Raw genomic sequence first — 22363 nt, forward strand, 5'->3', positions numbered from 1 at the left:
GGTAGACTTTTGCGCATGTGATACATATAAAGCTCTCGCTGGCGCCTATCGCACGGGTGTTTTAATTATATAACACTATACTATATAAACTATTTTGACATAATTTTTAAAATATATTTTATTGATTTTTAATTTTTTTTTTTTTTTTTTTTTTTTTTTTTTTTTTTTTTTTTTACAGAGTGGAAGGGAGAGGTATACAGAGAAACATCAATGAGAGAGAGACCTCGATCAGCTGCCTCCTGCACACCTCCTACTGGCATATGCCCACAACCAAGGTACATGCCCTTGACCAAAATCTAACCTGGGACCTTTCAGTCCGCAGGCCAGTGCTCTACTCAATGAGCCATACCAGTTAGGGTTTGACATGTAGCTTTTGCAGTAATGTAATTACCACACAAATCTTCTAATTAATTTCCTTTCAAATATGCAAGAATCCCTGCGCCAGGCCACTAGTATTCTAATAGCTCTGTTTTAAATATTGTTTTTAAAATTGTTTTGTTTCCCAAATACAAGGAAAACTAACAGGAGACATTCTACATTAATATCAGTGTCCCATTAACTAGGTTACGGGGACTACTAAAGTCAAAATATTCTGTTAAAAATGCATTCCCCCGAGAAGTGGCGGAGACCTGTCTGGGATGGGCCCCGCAGGGCAGCGGGGGCGAGGGCGGGATCCTAGCCACAGCCTCAGCAGGTGCCGGTGCCAGAGACTGGGACGCTGTCGCTGCCGGAGCGGAGTGCGCGGCCGAGGCACTGAACTAGACAGAATGAGAATATGGAAATGAATAAAGTACAGACTCAACTGGCAAAAACCTCAGAAAGAATCCTTAAGAATGAAAATGAGCCTAACCGGTTTGGCTCAGTGGATAGAGCATCGGCCTGCGGACAGAGCATCGGCCTGCGGACTCAAGGGTCCCAGGTTCGATTCCAGACAAGGACATGTACCTTGGTTACAGGCACATCCCCAGTAGGGAGTGTGCAGGAGGCAGATGATCGGTGTTTATCTCTCATCCATGTTCCTAACTCTATCCCTCTCCCTTCCTCTCTGTAAAAAAGTATATTTAAAAAAATGGATTCTCTCCCAAATGCATTCCCAGACCACAAAGACTTCAAAGACCAAAAATCCCTTGAAAAATATATAAATTAAAATTTCCTTCTCACTGTGTTGGGTGGGATCTTATCAGGGGCCTAACCATGAATGGATATCTGGGTCTGTATCTGACACCCCCATCCACCTGCTTCCTTAACTCAAGCTGCCTCTCCCTTCAGTTGGGAAGACAGGGAGAGGCTGAGAGCTGGCTGCCCTTCCCCTCCCCCCTCCTCACTGAGGGTTTAAGGATCCAGGCAAATCGCAGGCAGAAAGTTCTGGGTTCAAACCCAATCTGCCCGCCTTTTGAGTTCCCTGTAACTTCACTGTAACAATGTGCTCCCGGCTTGTGAAGATCCGGGGAAAGACCCCTCCCTGGGACACCTGCAGCTGAAGGGCAGACCAGCCAGTAGCTCTAAGCACAGCCTCTGGGGGCTGGGAAACTTCTGTGTGAATTCCAGGTTCCTCCTCCCTCTTTATGCTTTTGCCACAGCTGCCATTTACTCGCTAGCACCCTAATAAAGGAACAGCCCCTCTATCTGGGGTGTCTTGTGCCATCAGAGGGCACCTGGCCCTTTCCTCCCTTTAAAGAAGTAAAATAAACGCCCTCCCTCTGCTCCTGTCTCTTCTCTCCCTTGTGAATCCTTTCGCAGCCGCGTCACCAGCCAAACCCTGACAATGACGTGGGAAACTCCCCCAGGAAGGGCTGTCCCTGTGGGAGGAGGTGCGGGGACCCGGGGCTGCCCCCTCGCTCCTGCCCCGCCCTCCCTCCCTCTGTCCCTGCACAGGCCTGGCCGCCGGGCTCGGCCCCGCCCCCATCGCAGAGCCGCTCAGCTCAGGCTCTGGCCCCGCCCACGCCGCAGGGAGGCGCCTGCGCAGTTCCTTGCAGACGCGAAAGCGGCTGTGGAGGGGAAGGTGGCGGTTCCCCCTGAGGAGGGTGTTTGTCTTTAAAGCTGACGCGCCCCGTCCCCCTCCCCGCAGGGAAGGCTGAGGGCGCTGCCGGCGCTGAAGTCCCTGTTGGGGTCCCCGCCCCGGAGCCTCTCTCAGCGGTGAGTCCGCGTCCCGGGAGGCTGCGCGGTGCGGGCGCCACGTTCCTTTGGGAGGAAACGGAGGCCCGGCCCGGGGTCTCTCCGCCTGTGGCTGTGGCCACCGCCTGCCGCGCGGTTTTCCCGCTGAAAACCGTTCCCGGGGCCGCCGGTCCTCCCCGCGGGGCTAAAAGGAGGTGTAGGGACCCGGGGCTGCCCCCTCGTTCCTGCCCCGCCCTCCCCCGCCCCGGCGCTTCCACCCAAAGAGCCCGGATGGCTCCCGGCCTGGGGGTCTGCACCCCCGTCCTAGGCCCACCCCCATTTAATAAGGGGTCTGCCTGCCCGGGGAGCAGTGTCCATGGGGGGGCTAAGGGGGAAGGACGCGGTGTCCCCTGAAGAGGCGACCTGCCCGCGGGGAGGGGCTTTGTGGGCGCGGTGACTGCGGGGGGCGGGGCCCAGGCTGGGGGGTCAGGAGAGGGAGTGAGAGACAGACACGTGGGCGGGAGGTAGAGCAGCGAGGGGTCCACAGAGAGGGGCCCATAGAGGGTGTTGGGGGGACTGGACGGCGACGGTAGGAGTGAGGGGGTCACTCGGGAAAGTGGCCTGAGGAGGAAGGAAGTGGAGAAATAGGCTTTAGCATGAAGATCTATTCTCCTTAATTTCCTGGGACAAGAGGAAAGGAAATCTTCCTGGGAAACTGCATGTGTATAACTTCCTGCTTCACCCCCTCCCACTACCCAGAGGACTCAGGGCTGCTGGGTCTGGTGTCTGGTACCCAGCGCTACTGAAAACAGCTCTGGGACAGCCTGGCAGACCCCAGGAGGGAACTAGTTAAAGATGCTATGTCATGGCCCCCATTGCAGGCTTCTTCAGGGGAGATAAGGGCTATGGTGTTGGGTTTGAGGCTACAAGCGAACAGCACATACTCTCATTGCTGTCGGAGTTTGTGGCAGTTTTGGAAGGACAGAAACATGAAGACAGTAAAAACCCTCACAGTGTGGTCTCCATGTAGGAGCTCATTGTTCCTGTCTCTCTCCTGTGACCGAGGACCGGAGGGATGGCCTTTTCCTCATTTCCAGGTCCTTCTGACTGAATGTGAAGGGAGCTGATTAACAGGCTGTGACTCCTCAACATAGTGTCACCTGAGGAAACATCCCAGACTGGGATCAGGACCAGGACCACATGGCTGCTTCTCAGGTAAAAGATGTGTCTTTGGTAAGAGGCTGTTTGCTTTTGTTTGAACATCTGTGTGTATATTTCTCTTTCCCTTCCCACACCTGTGTCCCCTCTGCTGCCTTTCTTACAGTCTGTCCTGCTTCCCACAGCGGACTGACTCGGTGCTGCTTCTCTCTCTGCTCCGTCATCCCTAAACCCCCCATTCTGTCCCTGCACTCCCTCCCCCAATTCTTTTTTTTTTTTCTTTAAATACATTTCATTGATTTTTCACAGAGAGGAAGGGAGAGGGACGGAGAGCCAGAAACATCGATGAGAGAGAAACACGGATCAGCTGCCTCCCGCACACCTCCCACTGGGGACGTGCCCGCTACCAAGGCACACGCCCCTGACCGGAACCGAACCCGGGACCCCTCAGTCCGCAGGCCGACGCTCCATCCACTGAGCCAAACCAGTCACGGCCTTCCCCCAATTCTTCACCTTGAACCAGTTTCTCTACCTGAAGTGCCTCCCCTTTCTTGCCCCCACTTCTGTTCACCAGGACCCCTCTCCCTCTCACTCCCCTTCATCTCTCTGGGGCTCTTTCCTCTCCTCCATATTTCTCTACTTTGATGTTCTTGCCTTTCCAGGTTTTCTTCCTTTCCTTATTTCTTTCCTTTTTTCTTATGATAGTCAGTATCAGCATTTTCTATATTTCTCTATTTCTCTCTTTTTTAATGTATGTTTTTATTGATTTCAGAATGTAAGGGGTAGGGATAGAGAGCAGAGAGAATCATTAATCAGCTGCCTACTGCATTCCCTCCACTGGGTATCTAGTCTGAAACCTGATGTGTGCCCTGACCAGGAATGGAACCCTACCCTCCTGGTTCAGAGGTCAACACTTACTCTCTGAGCCTCACTGCCAGGGCTATATTTCTCTCCTTTTTTCCAGAGCCTTCTCTGCCTTCATTTTATGCAGCCTCCACAAGATCAGGAAGCATTCCCTCTTTTAATTAATGACTTGCAACTCCTCAGAACATCCTTTTTGTGACAGATCCACCTGGAAAGGCAGCCGTGTCTAACATCCCTATTGGGATGGGGTCAGAGGCTCTTGTGTCTTGAAGAAGGGAAATGTAGGTTTTAGGTTCAAGTGGCTACAACATCAGCTCTTAATCAGGGGTAGGAAAATGCACATTTTACTGCTCAGAATTGCTCAACAAGTTCTGAAAGAAGAATAAATAATAAATAGAAGAGACTTGCTCATTAGTACAAAGACTTGGTAGTTAAATGTACTATTAGCTTACAGAACATGAGAGGTGCCTGTTTATTGACACTGCAAAATTTATTTGTGATCATTTCTACATATTTATTGCTGTATTTTTCTCAGTAATGTCACAGCAGTGGCGACCTGACCTTCCGTGTGCCTCCGTCACCTGATGCCCATTGTCTCAGTCCACCTGATGTTCACATGGCAGAGGTGCTCCCCTCGCTATAGATTTAATAGTCTCCCTTTCTCAGGAACAAGGATGTAGTAGCGATTTAATGAAAGTTGTGCAAAGACCATCATTTCATATCGGGAAATGTCCCTCTTCTTAGTTTGTGTTTGCTTTTGAAAATGAAGGACTTACTTTTATTTCCTACAGATCATTGGCTTTTGCATGGGACCTTTAAACAACCAGGACTTGATTCTTTAAATTTTCATTATATTCTATACTCACATGACGGACATACCCTACATGGTCACTTTTTGTATTTTCTAGAAAGTTTCTAAGAATGACATTATTAATGTATGTTCAGTTACATTAAATTTCTACAACATAGCTCTCCACTAATGATACATAAAAATTTTGAAACAAATGTACTAGTAAGAATAATTAGTTTCCCCAGGCTGCATGTGGATCAGTGGTGGAGGGTTTGAATTCTGGTCCGGGGCTAGTAGCTCCTGTGTACCTGTGGTAGGCAGCCAATCCATGTGTCTCTCTGTCTCTTTCACATTGACCTCTCTCTCCCTCTCCTTCTTTCCCTCCCCCTCTTCCTCTCTCCCTTTTGTGCCTCTACTTCCTTGCCTTACACTGTCTAAAAGTCAGTGGAAAAAATCTCCCTAGGCGAGGATTTACAACCTCACAAAGGAAACAATAAGTCTAACTTGTTTTGTATCCTTATGTTTCTCTCCTTATTGTGTTTATACAACACACAGGGATCTTAAACAAATAGATTCTTGAGATTTATAGAATCACTAAACCATCTTGATTTCATAGTTGTAAAATGTGTGTCTCTGTGCCTAAACTCTTAACATTATTTCAGCTATTTTTGCTCCCCCTCCCCCAAGTATATTTTTATGGATTTCAGAGTGAAGCATCCATCTACACTAATAAAAGAGAAAAATGGTAATTGGCGTACGGCGATACCTTTTTCATTGGCTAATCAGGGCTATATGCAAATTAACTGCCAACTAAGATTGGCAGTTAACTGCCAACTAAGATTGGCAGTTAACTGCCAACTAAGATTGGCAGTTAACTGCCAACAAGATGGCGGCTAATTTGCATATGTAGGCACAATGCAGGGAGGCAAAAGGGAAAGCAGGAAGAAGCCCCCTGCCACTGACTGTGATCAGAAACCCAGGGGGGAGCTAAGAGCGGGGGGGCAGGGCAAAGGCGGCCCAAGGGAGAATCAGGTGCCTTTGCTGCCCTGGCCAGTGATAGCAGGAAGTAGGGGTGGAGCCAGCGATGGGAGCTGGGCACGGTCGAAGCTGGCAGTCGCAGGAGCTAGGGGTCCCTTGCCTGGGCCTAAAGCGAAGCCCACAATCGCGGCGCCCCCCGCTGCCACTGCAGGTCCCCGCTGCCTGGGCCGGACGCCTAGGCCAGAGGCGTTAGGCCTGGGCAGGGGCGGAGCCTGCAACCGCGGGGAGCTGGGGGTCCCCTGCCCAGGCCTGACACCTCTGCAGGAGGCCTCAGGCCTGGTCAAGGGGCCGATCCGGTGATTGGTGATCGGAGGGTGATGAGGGTCAACTCCTCTGGCTGAGGCATCAGGCCTGGGTGGGGGGCGGAGCTGGGGATTGGGGGGATATGATGGTCCCCTTGCCCAGGCCTGAAGCCTGGGTCAGAGGCGTCAGGCTTGGGCGGGGGGTGGAGCAAGCGATCAGAGGGAGATGGGGGTCCCCTGCCCAGGCATGATTCCTGGGCCAGAGGCCTCAGGCCTGGGCGGGGGCCAGAGCCAGTGATCGGGGGGAGATGGGGGTCCCCTGTCCAAGCCTGACACCTCTGGCGGAGGCGTCAGGCCTGGGCAAGGGGCCGATCAGGCGATCGGAGGGTGATGGGGGTCAACGCCTAAGGGCTCCCAGTATGTGAGAGGGGGCGGGCTGGGCTGAGGGACACTCCCCCCACACACACACACACCCAGTGCACGAATTTCGTGCACCAGGCCCCTAGTCTTATATAAAAACTGCTGTTTGAAATTTTAACCCTGATAATATGGCTTCTGTAAATGCTTGCTTGCTTAAATAATAAGGAAAATGTGACAACTCCCATTTCAGAGAGGCCATAAACTATGCCCGAGACAGAGTTGTCAGTGCTGACACCAGGCCAGGCCTTGAGATATGGTCTCATGGCCCCTTCCCAGCTCATAGGCCTTCTTTCTCAGACAGCCCGGAAATCTCATTCCAAATTTGGGAGACAGAGGACTGGAAAAAGTATAAATAAAGAGAGTTTCCTCCATTTGGGGGCCCAGAATTTGAAAGACACATTTTTCCCTGGGCCTGCACAGAATTTAATAATAAAATGTAACTCCCTTTCTCTAAGCGTGGCTTGGTTTTTCTCTGATCTTCTGCAACAAGAGAGGAAGGGAGAGGTAGAGAGAGAAACATCAATGATGAGAGAGAATCATGGACTGGCTGCCTCCTGCACACCCCACACTGTGGATTCAGCCCACAATTTGGTCGTGTGTCCAAACAGGATATGAAACCAGTCACATCTTTGTCCATGGGTCAGCCCTCAACCACTGGGCCACACCAGCTGGACCAGGTAGAATAATCTTATTCTAAGATTACTCAGTAAATTTCCAACTAGGATTGTGGTTCTTTTGGGTCCTATTCCATGAGAACTGAATTCCATTAACAAAGCTTTTCAGTTCAAAGTTCTATATGAATTGTTTCTTGTGTTTTCTTTTTCTGTGTATTCAGAAGTATGAGATACGATGCAGAAACATTGACATCACAAGTCAAAAGTGAGCTTGTGACACATGTGGAAACACAGACCCCATCTAAGTACCTGGATCAGAATCTGTGTCTTTACACTTTACAGAAGTTCATTTTGTTGTGGTCTTCTTCATACTTGAGAAGTAGTCCATATACTTCCAACCCAGCATGATATTTCCATCTGAGAAATATACCCCACTGACCCTGAATGATGCATATACAGCACTCAGAAATCCATATGCCTGTATCCATGCCTTAATTTTATTTATTTATTTATTTATTTTAGTATATTGTTATTGATTTCAGAAAACAAAGGAGAGAGAGAGAAAGATAGAAACATCATTGATGACAGAGAATCATTGATCAGCTGCCTCCTGGACACCCCCTACTGGGGATGGAGCCCGCAACCCAGTCATGTCTCCTTGACTGGAATTGAACCTGCAACTCTTAAGTCTGTAGGCCAACACTCTTATCTACTGAGCCAAACTGAGTAATTTTAAAGTTTTTTTCCCTGTAAAGTAAAATATGTACTGTGGATGTGTGGACATATGTCATCCTCATTTGTCAGTGTTAAAAAACAAATCAGAGAATGTTACTGGGGCAAAGTGATCTTATTGGATGATTCAGGATACTTGCGTAGGTCCAAACCTCTTCTAACACTGTTTTCATGTTGGATGATATCATGAACTCTTCTGGTGACCTCTTGGTAACTGTGTCTTTTCTTTCAGGGACCGTTGACCTTCAGGGATGTGGCCATAGATTTCTCTCAGGAGGAGTGGGAATGCCTGGACCCAGCTCAGCGGAAATTGTACCTGGATGTGATGTTGGAGAACTACAGCAACCTGGCCTCCCTGGGTAAGGATGACTCCTTCCAGAATTCCCACTTCATCCGCAGGGTTTTGTTTACTTTATTTTAACATCTCTAAGGGGCTTCTGCTTTCTGTGTTAGATTCTTGCTCTCAAAGAATACATTGGTCCCTAGATGGTTGGGCTCAGTGGATAGGCTCAGTGGCCTAGGGGCTGAAAGGTCCCAGGTTGGATGCTGGTGAACGGCCAATGCCTGGGTTGCTTTCTCGCTCCCCATTAAGGGGCATGCAGGAGGCAACATATCAATGATTCTTTCTCTTCACTGATGTTTCTATTTCTCTCTCCCTCTCCCTCTCTGAAAGCAATAAAAACAAATTTTTTTTAAAGAACAACAAATTGGGGGTTCTTTGTAGAAAAGAAAGGCTTTGTGATGTATGTGAATTTGGAACTCAGCGTTTGCACACTTTATGTGTTGTCTTGACGAGTTAAAGTACTATCAGAAACTAATATTTTAGAAAATCATTTTCTAGAATATTCTAAGATTCTACCATGTCTTCTGGCCAGAGAACAACCTGGGTTGGAAATGGGAAAGCCTCTATCAAAATTCACACTCCATTTTCTTTTATTTTTTTTTTTTTTTAAGATCTTGTTGATTTCAGGGAAGAAGGGAGAGTTGGAGAGAGAGAAACTTCAGCTGAGCATTAGTTGATTTTTTTGTACATGCCCTGACCAGAAATGAAACTTACAACTTTGGTATAGCGGTACGATCCTCTAAGCAACTGGGCTACCTGTGCAGACAGATAGGATTCTTTCACTGAGTTCTATGTATCTAGGCTTCTCTCATGTCTTTTCATGGCTTGATGTATTATTTCTTTTCTTTTTTTTTTGTATTATTTCTTTATAGTAATGAATAAGACTTCATTGTAGGTCCTTCAGTTTATTTATCCATTCACTCGTTGACGGACCTCTACATTGCTTCTAATTTTTGTAAATTATGAATAAACAGCCCCTTGTAGGCTTTTGTGTAGATAAAAGGCTTAAGTCTTTGGTTTAATAGTAAGTAGCCCAATTGCTGGATTCCATGGCAAGTGTATATTTAGTTTTATAAAAACCTGCAGACTGTTTCCCCATGGGGCTGTAGCATTTGACATTTTCACCAGCAGTGATTGGGAGTTCCAGTTGCTCCACATGACGAAGGCATTTGGAGGGGTCAGTTTTCTGGATTCTGATCTGTTCAGTGGTGGGTGAGTGTTGCTTGCCTGTGCTATTTGTTACTTCTCATTGTTTTAATGTGCATTTCCTTAGTGACATAACATATGCAGGCTCTTGTTACACTGATTTTCTTTTTCTTTCTTTTTTCTTTATTGATTAAGGTATTCCATATGTGTCCTACCCCCATTGTCTCCCTGACCCTCCATGATTTTCTATGTGTATATATTTTGTAGTGCTGTGTGATAAGGTTTTTGGCCCTTTTTAGTCATGTTGGTTCTTTTTTCATTGTTGAATTTGAAGACTTCTTTGAGTGTTTTGTATAATTGTCCTGTACATGTTGACTGTCTTATTAATATACTAGAGGCCCGGTGCATGAAAATTCATGCACTAGAGGGGGCGACCCTCAGCCTGGCCTGCCCCCTCTCACAGTCCTGGAGCCCTCAGGGGCGGGAGGCAACCTGGCGATCAGGGGAAGGCAATGTCCCCATTATACCTCTGCTGCTGCCACTACCAACAGCTCAAACCTCGGCCGGCCCCAGTTACTTGAGACTTGGGCAGCCCTCGGCGGCTGGACAGCTGCCATCCGAGGCTTGCCTGCACCTCGGGCCAGTCCTGAGTGGCTGGGCAGCTGCCATCGAGGCTTGCCTGTGACTCAGGCGTTGGCTGAGCAGCCGCCATCCAAGGCTTGCCTGTGCCTTGGGCCGGTCCTGGGGGACGTAGGGGACTGGGGGACTCTGGAGGGAGGTGCGCCTGCCACCCCAGCTGGGATGAGAGAACGGGGCGCTGACATCTTTGAGGGCGTGGCAGTCAATTAATATATTCCCTCCTTGTTGGCTGCGGGTGCCACCATCTTTGTGAGGGAGTGGTGGTCAATTAGCATATTCCCTCTTTATTTTATAGGACTTTTTTTTATTGATTTCAGAAAGAAATGGAGGGGGAGAGAGAGATAGAAACAACAATGATCAGAGACAGTCATTGATCAGCTGCCATGTGCCTTGCCCAGAAATTGAACCATGATCTCCTGGTTTGTAGCTTGACACTCAACTTCTGAGCCGTGCCATCTGGGCCATGTCAACTTTTACAAATATGTTTTCTCTGCCTGTGGCTTCTTATTTTTTTTTTTCTGTTGATAATGCCATATTTATTGTTTTTGTTTTTGTTTTAATGTTTGAGTTGATACATGGGGAGTTTCCATTTTAATACAGTGGATTGAAATACAAACTTGGGTACGTATTTGCCTTATAAAAATGTGAAGTTTATAAAATTAATGTAGTTTTATATTCAATAATGTGGAAGTTTTATTTGCAGCTATTATGTCATTTCTGGAATAAACACATAGTTTTACCTTGAAGGAGATGAGTTGAGATATAAATTTTGTCTCCTTACATGTCAAGTCAAATGAAGTCTTTTATTTATTTTAAATGGTAGAGCATCATTGTGAAAATAGTCCTTTTTTTCCAGTTCGCTATCATCACTATTGTAATGGATATATGGGGGGTATATCTTTTTGAAGAATTAAAGAATTAACATTTTCTTTTTTGTTTTTTAAAAATATACTTTATTGATTTTTTACAGAGAGGAAGGGAGAAGGATAGAGAGTTAGAAACATTGATGAGAGAGAAACATCAATCAGCTGCCTCCTGCACACCTCCTACTGGGGATGTGCCCGCAACCATGGTACGTGCTCTTGACCCGAATCAAACCTGGGACCCTACAGTCCACAGGCTGACGCTCCATCCACTGAGCCAAACTGGTTAGGGCGGTATATCTTTTTGAATTCATGTTCTCTGTATAAATCCCCAGAAATGGAATCACTATGTTACCTGGTATTTGTTTGTAAATATTGAAAAATCCTCCATTGTGTTTTGTTAGTGGCTTTACCAGTGAGTTTATAATCTTTCTGACAGCGAATAAATGTTCTCATTTCTCCACTTCACTGGTGATACTTGTCGTTTTTGATTTATGGATGATTGCCATCCTGTTAGGTGTTTGGTGGTATTTCATGCTGGTGTCATTCTCACTTCTCTGATGATGGAGTTGAACATCATTTAATATGTCTATTGGGCATCTTTATGTCCTGTTTGGGAAATGTCTATTCAGGTCCTTTGCCCATTTTTCAATCACACTGACTTTTGGTGTTAACTTGTGAGAGTTCTTTATATATTTTGGGTCTTTAGCTTTTGAGGATGTAGCATTGCTTGGTTTTTGTTGTTGTTATTTTGTGGTTTCTTTTGGTATGCCAAACTTATTGTTTTGTAGTCTCATTTTTTTATTTTTTGGGTTCTTTGTTATGCCTAGGAAGATACATGCAAACCAGTATTTTAAAGAGTGATGGTAAAGTTCATTGACTATGCTTTCTTTCAGTGTTTTCATGGATTCAGGTCTGATACTTTAGTTGTTAATCCATGCTGAGTTCAGTTTGGTTCATTGCCTATGAAAGGGGCCTAGTCTTATAATTCTTGCATGTATCTGTTCTGCTTTTCTCACACTACTTGGTGAAGAATCTGTCTTTACCTACTGTGTATTCTTGCCTTCTATCATACAGATTAGTTAGCTATTTAGCTTTGGACATTTTTAAAGTTGTGTTACTTCTTTGTTCATGTTGATTTGTAAAAGGTCTTATATATTCTGGATATTAAGTACTTAACAGATAATATGCTTTGCAGAAGTTTTTCCCATTTTACAGCTTGTATTTTTAATGCACTGACAACTTGCTTTAATGTGATGTTATTTTTATATGGGGCATAATGCCTTTTGACTATTTTGTTTTGTTTATCTCTCCTCTTAGTGCTATAATAAAAAATCAAATATTTACTTCTTTTGTGGTATAAGCACCCTTGTAGAAGATTATTTTACCTCATATGTGAGAAGTTGTAAGTAGGCTCTTTATTCTACAGTGCTTCTATTTTATAGTTGTTATTTATTTATTTATTTTTTAAATATATTTTATTGATTTTTTACAGAGAGGAAGGGAGAGAGAGAGTTAGAAACATCGATGAGCGAGAAACATCGATCCGCTGCCTCCTGCACATCTCCCACTGGGGATGTGCCCGCAACCCAGGTACATGCCCTTGACCGGAATCGAACCTGGGACCTTTCAGTCCGCAGGCTGACGCTCTATCCACTGAGCCAAACCGGTTTCGGCTATAGTTGTTATTAATCCTCACATGAAGACATTTTTTTCCATTGCTTTTCAGAGAGAGTGGAAGGGTGGGAGGAAGGAAGGAAGGGTAGAGAGAGGGAAACATTGATGTGAGAGAGACACATCGACTGACCCCCTCTTCCTTGCCTTTAATTTCATACATTCTTTTTGTTTTGTTTTGTTTTAAAATATATTTTACTAGAGGCCCGATGCACAAAAATTGGTGCACTGGTGGGGGGTGTGGAGTGGGGGGTGGGGGGGTCCCTCAGCTGGACCTGTGCCCTCTCACAGTCTGGGACCCCTCGGGAGATAACCACCTGCTGGCTTAGGCCGGCTCCCCGGGTGACAAATGGCAGGCCCGGATCCCAGGCTGGGTCACAGATGGCAGGCCCTCTGCTGCACCGCCCCACCGCCCACCACACCCAGCAGGCCCGGTGGGCAGTGGGGCAGGGCGGGCGAATCACGATTGGCCGGGCGAGCAGCGGGGCAGGGCGGGCACGGATCACACACGGACTGCAGGCCCCGGTGGCTGCTGGGCTGCACACACGGACTGCTGGCCCCTCCGGCCACCGGTTCGCGCATATGGACTGCAGGCCCGGCGGGCGGCAGGGCGGGGCAGGCAGATCATGATCTGCCGCTCCCGCCCTGCCGGCCACCGGGCTGTGCACACAGACGGCAGGCAGGCGGCTTCTGGGGCTTCGGGCCGGCCAGTGGCCCGGGATCGGATCGTATCACGGGCAGCAGGCAAGCGGCTTCTGTGGTCACACATGGGGGCCTGGATGGCAGTGCACTGGTGGCTCGTGCTGTCCCGCCTTGTCTGCAGTATGCAAATTAGCCACCATCTTTGTTGGTGGTTAATTTGCATATCATGCCGATTAGCTGATGGGAGGCGTAGCGAAGGTACGGTCAATTACCATGTTTGTCTATTATTAGATAGGATTGATTTTTTTACAGAGAGGAAGGGAGAAGCATAGAGAATTAAAAACATTGATGAGAGAAAAACATTGATCAGTTTTCTCCTGCACACCCCATACCAGGGATGTGCCCATAACCAAGGTATATGCCCTTGACTGGAATCTAACCTGGGACCAGTCAGTCCGCAGGCTGGTGCTCTATCCACTGAGCCAAACCGGTGAGGGCTAATGTCATACATTCTTTTCACGATTAATTTGGTTACAGGGAGTCCTGTGACATTTACATTAATTTAGGAAGAGCTTTTGTATTTCCACCAAAAGTGTCGCTGGGACTTTGATAGGGATTGAGTTGAATGTTTACTTCACTTTGGGTACCACGGCTGCATCTCCGGAACCTATCTTGAGACATGCTTGTGATCAAGGGGCGTTATAGACAGAAGCAGAGAAGTCGCTCAAAGAATGTGGAGGCCACGTTGCTACACACAAAATGGCAGATGACACCTCGTTGCTTCTTTGTAGCAGCCACTGCAAGGCGCTTACCGTGTACTGCCATTCTGTTCGCACTCTGTGTCATGCACAATATGCGCTTGGTGTTCGAGATGCTTCAAAACAGGGAGATCATTGAACATGCACTTCCCTCATCTCTCTTTCTCTCCAGCGAAGAAACTTGGAGGTGGGGGTGTTTTTGTAATATTCCAATTGTGTGCCAAGGGGTTTGAGCGGCTATCATTGGCAAATGTAAGCAACTCTTTGTCTCTCTTTGATGTGACTTTTCTTCATTGCACCTATCTTGAGCTTTCTTTGAATCCTTCACTGGCTCTTGGAGTACTCAAAACTGTCATTTGGTGTATAGTTGCTGGTAACTTCAAAGTGCACTCACCTGATTGTGAAAACTGAAAATGTGTTTTCTTTCAGCTATGTCATCTGAAGATGACAAGGCCTTTATGCCAAATACCGGAATACCAAATTTATTCTCTGAAATAATACTGGTAAGATATGAAAGGTGTTACTTTGATAATGTACACTTAATGAAAGTCTTGGTGTTTGGGGAAGAGTGTGATGAGAAGAGAAGTTACTAATATAAACAGAACTAATCTGGAACACTTACCAGAATAAAATATTTTTTCCCTAAAGAGGTAAAGTGCATTACGCTTTTGGGAAACCTCCCAGTTTAAAGTCAGCTACATTGGCAGGTCAGTGTGTTTCTGTACATGAAAGTCGAAAACAAGTTTTTACTGGTTATGCATTCTTGGAAAGGAAATCTAGATAAACTAGGAATTCACATAGTCTGTAGTGTAATCACTTCAGTTGTTTAAAATGTACGGTGGGATTAAACTTTCATGCAATCATTTCTAAAATGTAGAGATTTATACTGTACCTATAAAATTAAACTGTGCTCAATTTGGCATTATTTTATGATTAAAAAAAAACACACCATATTTTTATTGATTTCAGAGAGTAAGGGAGAGGAGGAGAGAGCCAAAAATATCAATGGTGAGAGAGAATTATTCATTGGCTGCCTCCTGCATGCCTCCCACTGTGGACTGATCCTGCAACTGGGACATGTGGCCCTGACCGGGAAGGAACCATTACCTACTTGTTCATACCTCGAAGCTCAACCGCTGATCCATGCTGGCTAGGCAATTTGGCAGTCTTTTTATTTTTGTCAGTCTTTTAAACAAGGATTTAATATTCTTCCTCTAACAATTAATTTTTTGTATTTATTATTTGTCGATAATTTCAATAAATTAGGAAAGCTCTTTTTTATACAACGATCTTGGTTTAATGAGTATCACAAAATGGTTCTTACGGAACAAGTGTGCATGTTTAATGAATTTATAACTGTCACTAAAGGTCTTTCTATCTCCCATTATTACCAGAGTACATATTATGGACACAGCAGATATCAATGGAATAAACGTTGGAAAAACTTTAAGCAAGAGTCATATCTTAATCATCGGACAAGCAAGCTTGCAGAGAACCATTATAAAATTAGAAAAGTCTTTGACCAAATGTCCAATCACAATATATGTCAGGTTATTCCTATTGTGAACAAGACACACAAAGGAAATAAATGTGTCCAGTCTTTTCAGCAATCATTAAATTACACTGAACAAGAGAATATTCATACTGGGGAGGAGGCTTACAAATGGAATCTGTGTGCGAGAGTCTTCAGTCAAATATTCAATGTAAATAGACTGAAAAAAATCTATAGTCGAGAAAAACCTTATACATGTAAAGATTTTGGTAAAACATCTCATTGGCCTTCAGATTGTACTTTAAATCAGAGAATTTATACTGGAGAGAAGCCTTATAAATGTATAGAATGTGGCAAAGCCTTTACCAGATCCTCAAACCTTACAATGCATCAGAGAGTTCATACTGGAGAGAAACCTTATAAATGTATAGAATGTGGCAAGTCCTTTGGCGGCTCCTCAAACCTTACTAAGCATAAGAGAGTTCATATTGGAGAGAAGCCTTATAAATGTACAGAATGTGACAAATCCTTTGTCTGCTCTGCAGAACTTACTAAGCATCAGAGGGTTCACACTGGAGAGAAGCCTTATCAATGTAGAGAATGTGGCAAATCCTTTGGGAGAGCCTCAAACCTTACAAAGCACCAGAGAATTCACACTGGAGAAAAGCCTTATAAATGTATAGAATGTGGCAAAGCCTTTACCAGATCTGAAACCCTTGCTTATCATCAGAGAGTTCACACTGGAGAGAAGCCTTATAAATGTATAGAATGTGGCAAGTCCTTTGGCAGCTCCTCAAACCTTACTACGCATCAGAGAGTTCATACTGGAGAGAAGCCTTATAAATGTACAGAATGTGGCAAATCCTTTGTCAGCTCCTCAGAACTTACTAAGCATCAGAGGGTTCACACTGGAGAGAAGCCTTATCAATGTAGAGAATGTGGCAAATCCTTTGGGAGAGCCTCAAACCTTACAATGCATCAGAAAGTTCATACTGGAGAGAAGCCTTATAAATGTAGAGAATGTGGCAAATCCTTTGGCAGATCCTCAAACCTTACTAAGCATCATAGAGTTCATACTGGAGAGACATCTTACAGATGTGTGTAGTGTTGTAAGTCCTTGAACAGCAGTGAAAATTTACTGAATATCACAGAATTCATACTGGAAAGAAGACTTATGAATGGGAAAAATGTAAAAAACTTTTAAAAGCCATTCACATATTACCGTCCCTTAGAGACTTCCAAACAGAGAGATACTGTACGTATGTAGAGAATAGGCTGGTGCCTTTACCCACAGCTCAAAATTTACTGAACACCGGAGATTTTATAGTATAGGGAAGCGTTACACTGTAGAAAATGTGAGAAAGCCTTTAATCTGTGTTCAAACTTAACATTTTACGAAGCATTCTAAAGAGAAACAACAAAAATATAAAATTATCCAAAGATTTAACGATGCTTTCATTGAGAGTGATAAGGTCTTACAAATTCTGAGGGATATGTCAAAAGTGTGTATTCTCATTTACATGTCATAGAACCTCTTGGAATTATTACTGGATCGAAGCCCAGCAGATATAAAGAATGTGACAAAGCTTACTCAGTATGCATACCTTACCCAACATCAGAATTAAAACTGGAGAGAATCAATACAAATGTAAACATTGTCCTAAAATTTTTAATCAGCATCTGTAGCTTATTGCTCACATTGGAGTTTATTCTAGAGGAAAACCTTAAAACTGAAAAATGTGGGAAATCATATAATTGAACCTACAGCCCCAGTCTTATCAGGGATTATAATTGGGTACAAATTCCACGTTTTTTTTAATATAGGAGGAATGACTTTTCTTTAAAATATACAGTGTACAAATCTCCAAGGAATTTATGCCTTAAAGTGGCTTTAAAGATGTAAAAAGTTTATCCAAGTATTTAATTGATTATGAATTTTAAAGTCTCACTGAATTCACACTAGATCAATAGCCAAAATGCCCTTCAGGTATAGCCCTAAATCAGTACGCACAGTGTACTCCAAACTTTAAATGTTGTTAGGTAATGTTTGTATACTTGAATATATCAAAAAAGTTGATGTTTCCATATGTACAATTACTTAGAGTGTTATCTCATTTATATTGAAATCATTTGAAGTATTTTGAAAAGGAAATGTTAATGTGATTCTACTCCCATACCACTTGATGCTGGTATGTTTTATATCTGGTGTGTGTCAGTGAAATCATGGGGTTGATTGTTTCTGTCTTAAAGATTTGTGAGATGTTGTATATTATATGGACTTCACTTATGTACACATTCCCATGGAATATTGGGTACATTGTACGGCGCATTACTTTCTTCTATTAGAGAATAATACTATTGAATAAATTTTTAAAAATAGTTCTCAAGTTTTGTAAATGATGTCATCAAGGATACTTCCTTTTCTTTGCCAGTGTGTTCAGGTGAAAACTTTTTGAGGGCATGTCAATTTGTGGTTGTCACATTTAGGTGATTGGAACTACACTCAGGACAGTGCTGTCTGTGTAATAGATTTTCTGTGATTACGAGGGATATTTCAGTGACATTGTTGTACCCAGGATGCAGAATTGGCATGAACGCTGCATGTGGAGAGAGGACACTTTTCCCAGTGTCCAGTGTACACATCGAGCTGAACTCAGAAACATTAATTCCATTTCTTTCATTTCTCATTTCCTGTTCCTCTCTGTCTTCTTTCCTTTTCACTTTGTCTTCTAAGCTGCCATTCCATTGCTATGACCACAGCATGTAAGGTTCTTCCTATCCCACACCAGCCCTTCAAAGCCCTGTAACATTCACTCAGTAGTTTTGAATTTAAAAATGCAATGACTGACAGTAGAATTTGGTGAATATTTTTCTTTATTTTCATGATGTAGGTAGCCCACCATTCACCTTCTCATGCTGACACCTATAGTTTTTAATATGAATATGAATTTTCGGAATACCACAAATTGGCATCTGTGTACTTTGTAATTGGAATGAGTTTTCTTGTCCTGTTTTTCATTGGAAACCTTAAGGATTTCTCATTGTTAGCCCATTAACTTCTTTATTGGGGATGGAATTAACCCATGTAAATAGTTTTTTTTTTAAATTAAATCTTTATTGTTCAGATTATTACAGTTGTTCCTCTTTTTCCCCCTATAGCTCCCTCCCTCCGGTTCCTACCTCCTCCCCCACTGTGCTCATCCATAGGTGCACGATTTTTGTTCAGTCTCTTCCCGCATCCCCCACACCCCTTTCCCCCCCAAGAATAGGCAGTCCACTCCCTTTCTATGCCCCTTATTCTATTATAATCACGTTTATTCTGTTCATCAGATTATTTATTCACTTGATTTTTAGATTCACTTGTTATAGATGTGTATTTGTTGTTCATAATTTGTATCTGTACCTTTTTCTTCTTGTTCCTCTTAAAGGATACCTTTCAGCATTTCATATGATACTGGTTTAGTGGTGATGAACTCCTTTAGCTTTTTCTTACCTGTGAAGCTCTATCTGACCTTCAATTCTTAATGATAGCTTTGCTGGATAAAGTAATCTTGGTTGTAGGTTCTTGGTATTCATCACTTTGAATATTTCTTTCCACTCCCTTCTGGCCCGCAAAGTTTCTGTTGAGAAATCAACTGACTGTCAGTCGTATGGGTACTCCCTTGTAGGTAACTGACTGTCTTTCTCTTGCAGCTTTTAAGATTCTCTCTTTGTCTTTTGCTCTTGGCATTTTAATTATGATGTGTCTTGGTGTGGTCCTCTTTGGATTCCTTTTGTTTGGGGTTCTCTGCGCTTCTTGGACGTGGAAGTCTGTTTTATTTCACCAGGTAGGGGAAGTTTTCTGTTATTATTTCTTCAAATAGGTTTTCAGTATCGCTCTCTCTTTTCTTCTGGCACCCCTATAATTCAGATGTTGGTACACTTGAAGCTGTCCCAGAGGCTCCTTATACTGTCTTCGTATTTTTGGATTTTTTCATTTTGCTTTTCCGGTTGGGTGTTTTTTGTTTCTTCGTATTTCAAATCTTTGACTTGATTCTTGCGGTCCTCTGGTCTGCTGTTGAGAGTCTGTATAATATTCTTTATTTCAGTCAGTGTATGCTTAATTTCTAGTTGGTCCTTTATCACAACCTCAAGGGTCTCATTAGATTTCTTTTTTTTTTTTAAATATATTTTATTGATTTTTTACAGAGAGGGAGGGAGTGAGATAGAGAGTTAGAAACATCGATGAGAGAGAAACATCGACCAACTGCCTCCTGCACATCTCCTACTGGGGATGTGCCCGCAACCCAGGCACATGCCCTTGACCAGAATCGAACCTGGGACCTTTCAGTCCGCAAGCCAACGCTCTATCCACTGAGCCAAACCGGTTTCGGCATCATTAGATTTCTTGAGGATCTCACTACATTTATCGGTAGTTTCTAGAAAATTCTTGAAAAACCTTAAAAGTGTGGTTTTGAACTCTGTATCCCGTAGTTTGCTTTCCTCTATTTCTGTCATTTGTGTCCTCTTTCTTTGTCTCCGCATTTTTTTATGCTTCACTATGTCGATAGAGTGGCTTTCTGTGCTAGGTGTCCTATAGGGCCCAGTGGCTCAGCGTCCCCAATTACCTGAGGTAGACACTCTTGGTGCACCCCCTTGTGGGTTTTGTGCACAGTCTTGTTGTAGTTAAGCCTTGATTGTTGTAGGTATCACTGGGAGGAATTGACCTCCAGGCCAGTTGGCTGTGAGAATCAGCTGTGTCTGCAGTGGGAGAACTTCTGTGCTGGAGACACCCCTCTGGGTCAAGACTTGCTTCAATGGGGCTTTGGTGCTCACTGAGTCTGCTCCCTGAGTGTGTCCTTTATGGATCAGAGGAGCTGCAATCTGGATGGTCCCACTCTGACCACCTGGCACACTGGCTACTGGATCTCTAAGGAGGTGCTAATCTAGACTCTGCCTGAAGCTATCCAGCAGGAGCCAGCTTTGACTCAATGCAAGTTGCCCTGGGACCTTGGGCCAGCTGCAGTTTGTTAGGTAATTATCAGATTGCAAAGGGCCAGGCCTTTCATATGCAAAAGCCTGTGGAGCAAGCAGTTATGGCTGCTCTCAGTCCTGCCCTTAGAGGGGCCCTACTTCTCAGTGTCCTGGCAATCGCTGCAAGCACCCCCAAGAGAAAGCTGCCCTCGAGTTCCGACCAATACCAGACAGTCCAGTTTCTCCCATATGAGTCTGGGTCCCCAGAGACTCACCCGGAACTGGAGCTTAGAGCTTGAGACTCCCTCCCGATTGAAAAAGACAACTATGTCCTCAGCTGCCAGCCCCCTCCGCATGCGCCTCACAGGACTGCCTCAGCATCATAGGGGCCGTCTCAGCCTCATAGGGGCTGTTGGTGCCTCACAGGGGTCGTCGCAGCCTCGCAAGGGGTGCCGCATCCCACGTTGGGGGTGAAGGTGTGAGACAGAAGTTCCTCTTGCTGTCTCTCCTGCTGCTCCCTTGCATATCACCGATGCTGCAAGTTTCTGAGAGCAGTCTGCAGGTTGTGGACATCATACTTTAACTGGTCAACATGAAGTTTGACATTCTGTCTTTTGTTGGGCAGCTCCTTGCTGGACAAAATCTCCAGGCATTCTTGCTGGCTGAATATCTGGTATGCCTTCTTGGATTTTGTTTTCTACTAAGTGCACAGACTGCTTGTCTGCCATCTCCTGGCGGCCCATGTGAGACTGGATCTGGTGGACCTGCTTGTGCGTTTTCTGGTACAGCGGTTCCATGTCGCCAGCTCAGCCGGGTCCGGCTCCGGCTTCCTCTGAACCTGATTCTGCTTCTTGAGTGTGTCCCTTGTGGATGCAAGGAGTTGAAATCTGCAGTTTTTTCGGATAAGTGCAGGTGGTTCCTTTTGTGCCACTGGCACAGCTTGGGTGGGGATGTAAATTGATTAGAGTGGGATCTCAGGGAATCACCAGGGCGGAGCAAACAGCAATGGCCTCTCCGCATCTCCGTGTCCCCCAGTGCTGGCAAATAGCTCCACGAGAAAGCCACCCTCGCTCTCCGACCTGCTGCAAGGCCGTCCCGCCTCTCCCCGTAGGGGTCTGGGACCTCAGAATCCCGCCCCAAACAAGCTCAGTGGATTTGAGAGTTTGTAACCCTTTCCGATTGAAAAAAACACACGCATCCAGTTGCAGCCCGCCTGGTGCGTGACTCCGTACCTCTGTTCTTGGCACCTCTGCACATCCTACTCTGTCTCAATGCTCTTCTTTCTTTCCTTCCAGTTGTAGAACTTCCACTGGGCCAGCTTTCCCATGGTCTGAATGATAACTGTTTTGTCTTATAGTTGGTAGTTTCAGTGTTGTTGTTTTGAAAATTTTACCTTTATGCTGCCATCTTGGTTTTCTCGGCTGGTTTTATTTTTTTAAATAAATTCTTATGCTGAGATAGATTGAAAGTTTGGGAGATACATTGCTATTGGACAAATAAAAAACAATAACAACAACAAAACACGAAGCCCCCAGGACTCAGCTTACTCTCACTCATGTGTACTCACTACACAGAGAATGTCCTGCTGTTTGTTTATAGATGAATTTTTTTTCAATGAAATATACTTCATATTAGATGTTCACTAACACATTGTGGTAAAAATTATTGTGGGTATAAAGGGAGATGTAATTATTGGATATTTGATCAATGGCTTTACTTCTTTTTAGGCTTACGTAACAGAGAATATACTATCATACAAAATGTTGCAGAATTAGTGATTCTTTTGTTGTTTATTTTTGACCCCTGAGTGTGCCCCAGTCTGGGCTCAAACTTGCAATCCTGGCACATTAGGATGATGCTGCAACCAGCAAAGTTACTCCGTGGCCAGGACAAAATTAATG

At 44.7% G+C, this 22363-nt stretch overlaps 1 protein-coding gene across 3 annotated transcripts in view; it reads left to right on the plus strand.

Annotated features, from left to right (window-relative positions):
• Positions 1-1974: 1974 nt before the first annotated feature.
• Positions 1975-22363, plus strand: part of LOC308530452 (zinc finger protein 320-like) — a 52673-nt gene continuing 32284 nt past the window's right edge. The window contains exons 1-4 of one of the 3 annotated variants that reach the window (XM_081107118.1): positions 1975-2136; positions 3192-3309; positions 8185-8311; positions 14447-14520. In XM_081107118.1, the coding sequence (XP_080963244.1) occupies positions 3295-3309; positions 8185-8311; positions 14447-14520 (216 nt within the window). In that variant the 5' untranslated portion in view covers positions 1975-2136; positions 3192-3294. Of the gene's footprint in view, positions 2137-3191; positions 3328-8184; positions 8312-14446; positions 14521-22363 lie in introns of all 3 variants that reach the window. The other 2 variants (XR_013996847.1, XR_013996846.1) reach the window with 2 other exon arrangements.

The sequence above is a fragment of the Myotis nattereri genome, assembly GCF_964212035.1.
Source record: "Myotis nattereri genome assembly, chromosome: 15".
Taxonomy (NCBI): domain Eukaryota; kingdom Metazoa; phylum Chordata; class Mammalia; order Chiroptera; family Vespertilionidae; genus Myotis; species Myotis nattereri.